Genomic DNA, 12,941 nt, shown 5'->3' with positions numbered 1-12,941 from the left:
CAAAAGCTTTCGCTAGTTTCATTCGAGGATTTAAAATCAGGGCCCAAAGGCTCGATTTTCCTTATAAATTGATCTACACTGTGATCACTGAATCGCTAACGATGGAGGAGCCGAGGATACAGAGCGCAGTACCTGGTACACTTCACGCTCTTTCCTTCTGTTGCTGCAGCGTTTCATTCTTATTCTTCGGTGGTTGTTTGCTCCGTTTTATTATTCTAAAGGGATCTCTCTGTATTTCTCTCTTTGCGTTTTTGTGTGCTTTTCTGTCTGTTTCTGTTTTTTTTTGTGGGTTGGCGTGGGGGTATAGATCTACCGTGCTCGACTGATTAGCAAGGGTCCGACGTGGTAACCGGCACACTTGATATTTCTTGTTGAATGAGTGCTTCAGAAAAAACTGTCATTTTCGATTGAGATATGGGATATGAAAGGGAAAAATGTAGAAGATAAAATTGTGGTTTGGACAACGAATTTAAGAAATGTCGGCATCACAGAGGTATATATTATGGAAGCTAACTGATCAGTATCCTGTAGTAGAAGGTTGATGAAGTTTAGCTGAAAATTAGACTATAGCAGGTGTTAAGTCAAGCTTAGAAACTGGAGTGAAAATGGTATGTTGCAGAACAAGAAGAAAAGGAGGGTTGAAGTAACATTGAAGACCAAACAACATGAGAATCTACCCAGAACCACTTATTGTTAGGAACTCAATAAGTAAGGTACACAAGCATATGAACTCTTTAATCTCTCACTATGAATAGGCTTCTTGTAATCTTAATCTTAATACACTAAACAATTAAGCCCGACTCTTGTTATACCGAAACAATCACTGTTATGAGTTATGACATGTAATTACATCATAGAGGTTATGGGACCATGTGTACCTCTATTCTTTGAACAGATAAAAAGTTTTTATTATTATTTTTCTTCTTATCTTACCTTTTTAGAGCGCAATCCTCTGATTGATGAGAGGCAGAGGTTTATCCAGTTTATGTCACTGGTGACGTCTATTGCCCTGCCCCCCAATCCATCCTATTCTCGCTAGGATGCTACATGGCCATCAAGGGTTGTATTTCATGTCAGTTTTCTTTCTTAATCTTTAATAACAACCCAACCTCCTTAGAAGATGAACTGGCTAGTAACTCCCTATTGATAGAAGGAATCATAAGTCTATGCCCAATCATCCATTCAACCATCCTATTCATAGTGTCTTTAGAGTTGTTTTAGCGTCTAATGACTAACAAATGTCATGAAAGCACTGAGGAGTGCATTGATATAAAAGTGAAATCCAGAGTTGTAATAACTATACAGGTATAAATATAACGAGTCATATGATGAAGCTAATGGAGATGGATATTGAAGCCCACTTGAGAAACTAAAATTACTATAGAAAGATATAGCAAGCACAGGGAGGATCTCCATATGGTTTTTATTGACGTAAAATTCCTATGGCGGAGTCTCTAGGGAGATGCAATAATTGGAGAAGAGAAGGGTGTCTTGTAAATTTGCAGACATTGTGTATGAGGGTGTAATGACTAGTGACTACTGACTACCAGAAGAACTGAGTCAAGGTGGTGAATTCCCTCATACCCTCCCCCCTAAAAAAAGAAAAGAAAAGAAAGTTTGTGAATTCCCAATTACAATTGGGCAACACCAGAGATCAGCCTTAAGTCTCTATTTGTTTGTCCTTATCGTGGACAATTCAACTAGATGTATACAAGATGACGTTCCTTAGTGTATTGCTCTTTTGATGTATAGCTTTTGGTGGATCTGACGAAGGCAAGGATTAATGTGAAGTTGGATCATGGAGATCAACCTCGGACCCAAAAGTTCCTAAATAGAACAGCTATGGAGTATGTGGTTTGTGCCTTCAGCAGCGATAGGACGGGTAATGTAGTGGTGAATATTGTTGAGAACGAGATCCCACAAAGTGACTCTTCTAGAAGATGATGTTTCCCAAAGTATAAAATAAGAAGGATGAAGTAAGTGATGCTCTGCAGTGCTTTGTGATCTGTATAATTCTTAAATGTTTAGGTCAAAGTTTACTGGATTGTTGACTGTTGTATGATCGGCTATCACGTATGATGCAAAATGTTGGGAAGCTTAGAAGAATCATATAGATAAACTAAATCTATCCAAGGTGAAGGTGTTTAGATGGATGTGTGCCAAAACCAGGAAAGATGGAGTAAGGAATGACCATATGAGAGCTAAGTTGGTAAGCCCGTATTCATGATAATCTATGAGAGAGTTGTTTGAGTTAGCAGGGCCATGTCCAATGGATGCCTTCAGATGCTCCAGTATGGAATAGTGATTTGATTCAGATTGAAGGGCCTGACAAAGTTAGGGGCAGGCCTAGATTAACCATAGGAGAAATGGTGAGGAAAGGAATGCATAGATTAGGCCTTGTATCATATATAACGTGAAATCGAGCTGATTGTGGAGAGAAAGGGTCCATGTGGCTGATCGCATTTATTTGGAATAATGGTATATTGTTCTTGATGGTGATGATGAGAGCACTAAGGTGGAATAGGAATTGTGTAGGAAAACTAGCAAGGTAGGTTGTAATCATAATATTTTCCTTTTTTTAGCTTGTTATGTTGGGTTGTGACCAATTTGACCATATGTCCTTACCAATTGCTTATGATAGCTTGCGTAAGTGGAAAATAAAAAATTAGAATTTAGCAGGTGTTTTTGGCCCCATGGGGGTTGGGGTGTTTTTTTTTTCGGGGGGGGGGGGGGGGAATTAGGCAACTCATGGAAAAATTGATTCATAGAGATTCTAGACAGGGTGGAAGCATGTACATGTTGCGTCAGTGTCTTAGAGTGTAATGCTGTCCCAGGATCAGGTTTTACTCTTGTAGAACTATAGTTTGAAATATGATGTGAGTTGTTACTTGGAGACCTATGAAGATGGAAGCATGGAAATCATGGAAATGTGTGGGCAGATAAAATGCGGTACTTGTCAAGAATATCCAAATCAGCAAGCAATGGTTCCTTTTTTTAATGTCTTTTTAGTTTGGTGTCTAGAAAAATCATGGTTTTCAAGTCTATATTAAAAAACTCAGCATGATCTAAAAAATTTCAAGAACTTCGACCTTCTTGAGACGAGATGAGATATGAGAAACAAAAAATGCACAGGTTTGAATAACTTGACTGGGATTTCATATATTTTGACAATATTGGTGAATTATCATATATCTGGAGATTTTCATACTCCTTAGTAGGTGGTTACGTACTCATAGAATTGTATTGTTGAAGATTCTTTTAAATTTTTAGTATTTCTCAAGTTATTAAGTGTCTTATATACTTATTGCATGGTCATATCCCATATATTTATTGCATAGTCATGTCTCATAGCACTCAAACAAGGTGTAGAACAGGCAATTTAACCTTCAGGGTTTGACGTTTACTACAGTTAAGGATGCAAAACCAAATCAACGAGTTGGGTGTTTCCCCTCTTACATTTTGAATTAAAATAGGTTAAGATCAAAACAGGCTTCCCTTAAAGTTTCAGCCAACTATAGGCATGTGCCCTCCAAAACATCATTTTGAAACTAAACACCCCCCCCCCAAGAAGGGAGGGGGGGGGGGGGAAAGAAAAAGAAAAAGAAAAGAGCACAAACTTGGCTAGATTTTGACAAACTTGACCAGGTCAAGATGAGTTTTTGAACTTTATCATGGTGATGCCGAGGTGATCGAGGCATCTTGTAGGTGTCGTCTAGAATCTGTGACAACTATGATATGGATAACATGATATCTGTAAAACAATATATTTACTTCTATGATGCATTCCACTACTGTTTCATGAGAGATTTAGGTGAGTAATCCATAGGATGGAACTGCAGTGGATCAGGTCTAGGAAGTAATAAGGCAGAACAGGGAAAATCATTAACTCAAAAAACCAGTCAGCTGATGGGAAATTGATTGATGGTTTAGTTATGCTGTTGTTGTGTCTAAAATATGAAAGAAGGCCAATTGTCAGCCTAAGGGTAATAAGCATGAACAGGGAATAGGACTTTGTGAAGCCAAAAAATGGAAAATTAACAAGATCAAGTGATATTTCCCAATTCCCAAGTCTGACAATCTTCAAATTATCAAATATTCAGGATTTCAGCTAAATCTTTTGGATGGATTGGCTGGAACTGTCATTGAAATCAGGGACCAGAATAGAGTTGTTCCTGCTAATCGCAGTGTCTAAAATATAAATAGATTGTGGAAACAAATGGGTTAGTCCAAAACAATAGTAAAGTTGAAGGAACTGATTCAAGTTCCAAACGAGAACATAGGTTTCAGATCTGAGAAACACCCATGCAGGATTTGATGTGCTTGTGGGAACTTGAGAAGTTGAATAAAGAAGGAAGAAAGAAAGAAACAAATTGTGACTTTGCAACTACCACCAAAGCCTGTGGGATTGGGATCACCAACAATGGCTGGAACCGGGAGGCACGTCACCAGTCAAATGACAGCTTCACCAGAGACCAAAAGAGTGGAAAACCCATTTCTCAATAAATTTGTTGCACTCTGTGCTCCCTTCTGCTTTATTTATAATATGTACTATATTACAAAATAAGTAACTCTATTTCTAAACTCTTTTAGAAGGAAGATCTAATTGCAAAATAACAACCCCTAGCGCACTCTTGACTTAGAAACTAAATCTGTTACAAATAGAAATTAGAATAAAGGAACTGTCACAAAATGAAAACTGCAGTAGTAGTACATTCAGTGGTATAATTAGCTAGCATTCCTCTAGATTATCTCCTCTCCACACAAACCACTTGGGAACACTCAAATGTTCATTTAACATTCTAAAAAATATCCACTCGTGTAGGTTGTGTGGGGCTTACTAGAACCAGAATCAGCTCTAGTTTTTGGCCTAGTTCTTTTTCTTCCTACACTGGTACTGTTTCAGCTGTGAGTCATGTTATATAAGCATAAAGTCAGATAACTTGTTGAAATAAGACACCCATTACTCTATACGAAAGCAACAGATAAATCTCTTTTTTCCAGATTTTCCTAATAGTGTAAACTAACTTATGTTCTTACCAAAAAAAAAAATTAAAAAAATAACTTATGTTGTATTACTACCAAAGGTGTTTCATAGTATTGTATTTATTTTTGACATATGTAGTGGAGAATGGTTTATATTTTTCTCCCCATCTCATACTGAGCTCTATGAACAAATGTCAGCCACTTCTCAGTGGGAAGGGCATCAAAGAAATTCAGGTAAGCTTTTTGGCTCATTTTCCAAATTCAGACTTCATTGTTTTACAGTGTCTAGTGGCCTAGCTTTGGTTGCAACGGTTAAGTTGCAGTATTACTACTTGTTGGTTGATGGTTTGAAACTTGGAAACAGACTCTCTTACGAAGTGGCAACTGAGTTGGGGGGGGGGGTAGGTTGGATATATATGGTCTTCCTGGACCCTGCAATAGCAGGAGCCTTGTGCACTGGGTTTTTTTTTTTTTTGGGGGGGGGGGTAGGTGCATATATATGGCCTTCCTGGACCCTGCAATAGTAGGAGCCTCGTGCTCTGGGATTCTTTTTTGTTGCTCTGCAGTCTCTGAATGTGCCAATGTGGTACCAAGTCAATTCATGCTCAAAATAAGAATAAAACGACAAAAAGGAAAATATTATTGTTATTGTTGCATTTGCACTCATATCTTGCAACCATGATTTTGTTTGGCTACAAGTGTCTGTGGTTGGAATTCTAGTATTATTTTCTTGATATGCATCCATGGAACAAAATTGGATATTATAAATTCAGTCTCTTCACTGCGTGACTGGGTTGACACCAAATGCAGGTGGTGATGTGGCACAAAAAGATGAACCGTCAGTTGCATCTGCCCAAGAAGTTGCAGAAGTTGATCAAGTTCCCAATCCTCAGGCTCAACATGAAGAAAATGGTACGTATGTAGGTATTTTTCTTTTCTAGGCATTTTATGTATTGATTTATTTCCTGAATAATCTTATTATGGGTACGCCCATTTATCTGCTACGCTTTGAAACATTCTTGTTGCACAACTAGGTAGGCATTGACATTATGACGCTGATACCGCTCTCCTGCATCTATTTCGTCGCTGCTATGTGTATGAACTTCACAGACTTCTAGGCTAGGTCTGTTTTGCTGTAAAATGTATTATGGGGTAAAAATGTTGTATGAATTTGATTCCTATTTCTATTTCCTACTTTTGATGAAATTGTGGAAGATACTTTTCTACTCGATTTTCAGGTGCTTGGATTTTGGTAAAAGATCTTAAGAATAATGAATCGTTGTAAATATGTGATTCATTACACTTTAGGTTACATTAGGTTTCAACAAATCATTGGTGGATTTATTGTCTTTTAAGGTAACGCTCATAGAGCTGTCAATGTAAAACAATATGGTGCCACATTTAAAAGTTGATCCAGATAATTCTTCTTGGAGTTTGAACTGATCTAACTAATTATGATAGTGGGGGAAAGACCTAAATAATTATGATAATGGAGAAAAGGAACTCTCTTTTTTTGGCAACTATACCTAGTACAATTTATAGGAAGAGGACAAAGCTACTAGATCAACCTGGTCCGTGATGGTAGCTTTCTAGGAGGAATACTAAATTTGTTTGTATGATGCTTCTTTAGTACCCAATATTCAGATAATGAATCTTTCCAGGATGTATAACTGTCCTGTACATTTCTCCTTTGATTTAAAGCACTATTTTGATCACATGCCACTCCAACACGCCTCTCTACTCTAATTCTTTGTGTAACTGATAGGTCCCTAGTATCACGATTCACGAGTCTACATTCAACAGGGAAAGCAAATCCCTAAATTCTAGGGAAGGAAATGATTGGCAGATTTGAAGAGTCCTATTGTATTCAGGTTACTTTTTAGGATTAGATTGAAGAGTCATATTACATTCAGGTTAGAGTCATTTTACATTCAGGTTACTTCTGAAGAGTCCTATTCGAATTCAGGTTACTTTTGAAGAGTCCTATTCGAATTGGGATGATTCTGTTAATTAATACTGTAGGAACGTAATTGCTATAAATAGGGGGAAGGAAGAATAGAAGAGACATGTTTTGAGCATTGGGAAAGTTTATGTGAGAGCAATTGCTCTTGGGTAGCCGTAGGAATCACCCACTGCTGGTAGTATGTATTGTTTCTTATTCAACTTTTATTCAAAGTCCCTCTTTTCTTCTTGAGTTATTCCACCTTGTTAAGTAGCCTCATTTAGGTACCTAACAGTAACATTTTCTATTTTCCCATTTTTACTTATGGTTGAAGGGGCATCTAATGTTTTCACTTCGTGCTACTTCCAAGTTTTCAATTTTACCATCTCACCTCATGCCCTGTTGTTACTAAAGTTACACACTATATATTTGGGGTGCAACCATTATTAAACACCAGCCAAATCCTAGGTCCCCTAGGCTCTACTCAGGCCCAGCCTAGCCTGAGTTTGGGCTTGGGCTTATCAGGCTTCAGCCACTTTGTAGTGGCTTTCAGTAGCAAATTCTGAGAGAAGACTTCCTCTAACTTTTTGTGATGTCATTTTAAAATTAAAAAAAAAAAAATTCTTCTCCAAATTTTCTATCCCAAATTTAATCAAGGGGCAAAGAAAATCATGTAAAATGTTTTATCAAATTTGATGTTATTGAAAAATGAATACAGCCTTGGGTGGATATGGCTGGAGTGCCTGTTGGAGTTAGATAAGTAATGTGGATCCTAGTATTTTGTTTCCAAGAGGAACATGTAATTAGGTTATGGCTTCCTATTTCATAGAAGTTGTGTTCAATAAAGCAAGAAACCTGTACGTGGTGGTTTCCAGGATAAACATATGATGAGGTTATATTCCATAGTAGCTGTATCCTAGTAAGGGTGCTCTCTTTAAGAACATTGTGGCTACTGATGCCTTAAGATGTGATTTCAAAGTTAGCACATCATATTAGATAGGAGGTGGTGCTTCCATTGTCATTGTGCCCACATTTTAAATGCAAGTTGATGTTCTTCTTCATGTTGCTATAGGCATCGAGCGTTTTACATGATTCAGTTGAAAGCCCTATGCATATGCTATGGTGGCGCCTCCTTGTTACTCTTAACTTCAGTGGAGAGACATATCTGCTTCTTTTTATGGGAGGAGAGAGATAGACATGACCACATGGGAGTTGCTAGCATATAGCAAGCACAAATGCAAGTTGATATTTCCATTCTTGTTGCTATAGGCATCAAGTGTTTTGCAGTCGAAAGCACTATTCGTATGCTACATTAGTGCTCCTTTTTCTTACCTTCAAATCTTCAATGAAATGACATGTCTGCTTCGTACAATGGAAGGGGAGTGTGATAGACATGGGAGTTGCTAGCATATACCAAGCAGCTGGACAAGGAATTCACTCCCTTCTTGTTTATAAACAAAAATTGAGGTAAAAAATTTAAACTCTTTGGGTGGGGGGAGAAGGGTAGACCCAATAAGTAAAAGCATCAGTCTACAATGAGCTTCAAGAACAATCTAGCCATACATGCAATGAAACTCATGCATTAAATGAAGCATGCATTTTATTTTAGCATAGTAACCAGTCAGCTTTACCTTCTTCAACTTAAATTTAACACTAGTTGGAAATGATGTTTCTTTATTTCACACATGCATTTCAGTGCACTGTCTGCACCGTCAAAGTAACAATTGTTCTAGTCCTCAAGCATTTCGTTAGTAGTAGTAGTCTTTGCCTGTTTGAAAAGAAAACACTGCTGACCCAATTTTGGACATAATCATTGCTTTATAAATAAAATGTGCAATTTTTTTTTTAATGTTCGGTTGCTCTTGTTGTTGCAGAAAGGAAAGCCCGGGTTAATGCTGTATGGGAACAACTAAATAAGGGTGTATCAGTTAAGATTCCTCAGTCATTTACGAAACAGCCTGCTTCAGTTGGTAAAAAGATGGAGCAGAAGACTTCCCATGTGAGAGGGTTTTGTTTCTCTTCTTGTTGATAATTTTTAAAGAGCTATTATTGCAACTATTGTGTAGGACCATGTTTGACCTTCATCTTGTTTTCTAGAGTTGGATGACTTCTCTTGGACTGGGCAAGAAGGCAGGGCTGCCTGGGCAAGACTTGCCACAAAAGAGGCCTACTATTTCACATAATGGTACTAGCGAGGAGGCGAAGAAAATTGCTGCTGCTGCCTTATTGGCTGTCAAGGATGCTACTGCAGCAGCTGCCAATGCTGCCCTGAACAGGGGAAAAATAGAGGTAAATGCAGTTCAACGGTCCACCTGGAGTGACTCCGAGGTGTCTTGATTCTATTTTTCTGATGGGCTGTTGAGTTTATATAAAATAGCCTTTGGTAATTGGTATGAGTTATATGACATAATTCATGTTAGTTTAACTTCCCAAGAAAAGTTACTACACAAATTTCAAGTTTGTTGGAACTTGAGTAGCTATTAGAAGGAAGCTTAGATTCTACAACCCCCCCCTCCGGGGGAAAAAAGGGAACGAAACATAGAAAGTTCAAGATTTCATTTTGATTTTGACCTATAGCAAAGTTCATGTAAAATCATGAGATTAATACCATGTTATACTCTATTGCTGTCAAACGATATATGCAATAGAATGCCTGTTTCTTACATGACCCATAGGAACGGTGTCCTGTAGTGTGCTGCCCGTATATCACATGGCAGCCTGCTTCGATGGGACCAAAAGTTGTGGTCAGGTAGGCACCAACGTTATGTTTGAGCGGAATTTACCAGTCGCCAAATTGAGCCTTGAAAATTCAGGATCATGGAAAGTGTCCTAGAGGTCATGCCTGGGTGCAGTGATAAGGTTGCTCCATTGTGACCAGGGGGTCATGGGTTCTAACCTAGAAACAGCCTCTCTGCTAAAGCAGGGGTACAAGGGTAGTTTGTGTGCATTATGATCCTCCCTGGATCTGACAGTAATGGGAATCTCATGCCTTGGCTGGGATACACACTTGAAAAGTGCCCGACATGGTACTGTGGTAGCATATTTGATCGAAATAGGCTCTGAAGTTTGGCATCTAGGTAATCCAGTTTCCAGACCATATACTTTCTAGCTGATGGTCAGAATACCTGGATCATAATTCTGTGTTGCACACTATAGTGAGTCATCAAAGAGGCCTTCCTATGTGGGCCATCCAAGAACTTTTTGCGTTCCCCATATTTGAGTGATATCCAAACCAAGTTTTGTGTACCCTGATTTTTTGTATTGTTAATTATCAGATACGATATTGTTTGATTTTTAAATGGATTAATGGTGAAGACAGAGAAACATTCTGGCTGAACTACAATGGTATTTACTCACTAATTTGGTCCTGACGTAGCTGTTGCTACTGGATAATTTTTTTTAGTTTTCAGATAGAGTGCCTCTTTACTAAGCTTTCGACATAACAACAGCATTCTGCAATCTGTTTATTTCTTGAGTTTTCCAATTTTAAAACCATCAATCTATATTGAAAATTGCAAATAGATTTGGTTTTAGACCCATAGTTTGGAGGCTGCAACATAATTTAGCCTATACTGGCTTACCTGGTTATTTTGTTTGGCTTTACATAAAAATGAAATGATAATGAGATAAACAAGTCAAAATGGTTAGTTTGCTTCTGTCCCCTTCTACATTTGGGTTATTGCATGCAGTGAATTTAATTTTGGGAGCTCTTAGAAGTTCTAAATATTTTGATATACGTGTTAAGAGCCACTTCATCAACAATGGGTATTATAATTTGCTCTTACAAATCTTTGGTTCTGCGTGACAGATTAAGGAGGTCCGAGATTTCGCTGGTCAGGAAATTGAAGTGAAGAAGCTGGTCGATGCCAACTCGGAGGAAGCAGCTGAGAAGGCCAAAGTGTCTACTGGACCGGTCTCTGCTGTTGACGCCGTTCTTGAACAGATCAAGAAGAAACCAAAACTTAGTGTACTTGACAAAACAAAAAAGGATTGGGGAGAGTTCAAGGAAGAAAACAAGGGGCTGGAAGATGAGTTGGATGCTTATAAGAAGAGCTCCAACCAATATCTGGACAAAGTTTCCTTTTTGCAGAGAGCCGATTACCGGGAATTTGAGCGTGAACGGGATAATCGTCTAGCTATGCAGGCTAAGAGGAGGCCAGACATGCGGGAGGAACCATAGCTCTACTATCAGCCTAGGTTGCTTGACTCTGGTTACTTTTTGGTGAACTGGAACTGCTATTTCTGCCTGAAGGGATGCAACATGGCTAGAGGTCAAGGAAATGAGAGATTGTAGATTATTCGATGGAGGTCCATGTTTTTGGGGAAGAAGGCCCACAAATTCCTTTTATGAGGACACTGACTTGGAGTACATGTGTGTTTAGAGATCCCTTCAACATTGTTTGGTTTCCTGAGGTCTCTTCAGGAGTTCACTAACGAACGAAATTCAGCTGGAAAGAAATGAAAAATGGCTGTTGTCAATCCATGGAAGAAACAGAGCTGTTCAAATTAGTTTTTGATCTTGATAAAATATGTCAAAATAGACTTTCTTTTAGTCTTCAATCGAAATATTTTTCTTTGATTTGATTTGCATATTATTTGCAATATGGAAGATGTTTACTAAATCCAGATTCAGGCGAATGCAATCTCCTTTGGCTGTGCTGAGGCGGCAAGATAGAGGAGAGGATAGCGGTGAGGGTGCGAGGGAGCAAGAGACAGGAAGGATATTGGATCCATGTGGTTGCTGTTTAACTGTTTTTCGAGTAATAGTCCCACCTCGGTGGATAAGAGTAAAATTGATGTATAAGTTAGTGTTACATCATATTATGTCTTGAAGGTGGTGAGGGAATGGGACTAATTGTTACACCTTTCCCTGAGGTGGACAGTATTCCACATGGATTGCGGCCATAGGCCCAAGCAATGAGAAGGGGAGTAGGGATCAGACCAATATCATGTCCATTTTTGACAATGATCCATTTCCTTGTAGATGAGTGACATGAGTTTCAACAGCAAATCAAATGGGTGAAATTCATTTATACATCACATCAATCAATTATTGATGTGATGTGATATTATAAATGAATGTCACCCATTTGATATAGTGTTGGGACACCTGTTGCACATCTATTAAGGAGATGGATAAGATAAATTTTCAGATTTCCAGTTGGGATCACCTTCCCATCAGGGAGCTTCGACTATCCCAACCGGGAGGTGATCCGGAGAAAGAAAAAGGGCGGGGGGGGGGGGTCGGGGGTTTGTTAGGTGTGAAGGGACAGAGGTATAAAGCTAAAGCCTCCTTGAACTTCTTGTCTCTATAAAGTTCTGATATTGCGACCTTGATGGGGAGCACTCTTCCCGGATGCTTCCCAACCACAGAATTGGGGGGGGGGGGGGGCACAAAGGGTATCATGTAGGTCACACTCTTAAAATTTTTTGTTCTTTTATTTGTAGATCACCTGATTTGTGGTTGAAACCCCCGTCAAGGGAGATGATCTAGATTCGCATCTCTCTATATAGGAGGTACCTCCATTATCTAAATACATCTTTTAATTTTCTTTTATTATTATTATTATTATTTAAAATTTTTTTTGAGGAGGGGGGTGGGGGTTAAAGCAAAACTTATATTGATGAGTTGCGGATTCCCTATTAGCTTGATTATGGGTCGATATAATAAGTGACTACCATTGAAGGGTTGCTTAGCCGTTAATGATTGTCAATTCTTAATAAAGAGGTCATTAGTAATATATAGAAGTCCTCAACCCCCAACAAATATCCTTTCCACCCAGGGATAGTGTCTGACCATCTGCCAGCTCTTTTGATGGATGACATGTAGCTACATGAATACCAAGCAGTCTCGTATCATCTAGCCAGAGAGTTGGCCAGATGGGTAGACACTATCCTTGGGTAGAGAGGAGCTGGATTCCCACATCCCTTTATATGAAACCACTATTTCAACCAATTGCTCAGTTGGTAAAAAACCAACATGTCCAAGTGAAAAGTTAGTGTTAGAATCACTTTA

At 38.6% G+C, this 12,941-nt stretch overlaps 1 protein-coding gene across 1 annotated transcript; it reads left to right on the top strand.

Moving 5' to 3' along the window:
• Window positions 1-11,605, top strand: LOC149000499 (craniofacial development-like protein). The gene is made up of 5 exons (XM_089140502.1): window positions 1-135; window positions 5,794-5,895; window positions 8,800-8,924; window positions 9,023-9,214; window positions 10,734-11,605. Exons 1-5 carry the CDS (start codon window positions 102-104, stop codon window positions 11,103-11,105), a joined length of 825 nt encoding a protein of 274 aa, XP_088996628.1. The 5' UTR covers window positions 1-101; the 3' UTR covers window positions 11,106-11,605.
• Window positions 11,606-12,941: the final 1,336 nt, after the last annotated feature.

This window comes from Hakea prostrata, chromosome 11 (assembly GCF_041222555.1).
Source record: "Hakea prostrata isolate BN-2017 chromosome 11, UWA_Hpros_2, whole genome shotgun sequence".
In the NCBI taxonomy this organism is placed as follows: domain Eukaryota; kingdom Viridiplantae; phylum Streptophyta; class Magnoliopsida; order Proteales; family Proteaceae; genus Hakea; species Hakea prostrata.
The sequence above is the reverse complement of the archived record's forward strand: the minus strand, read 5'-3'. Positions and strand labels throughout refer to the sequence as shown.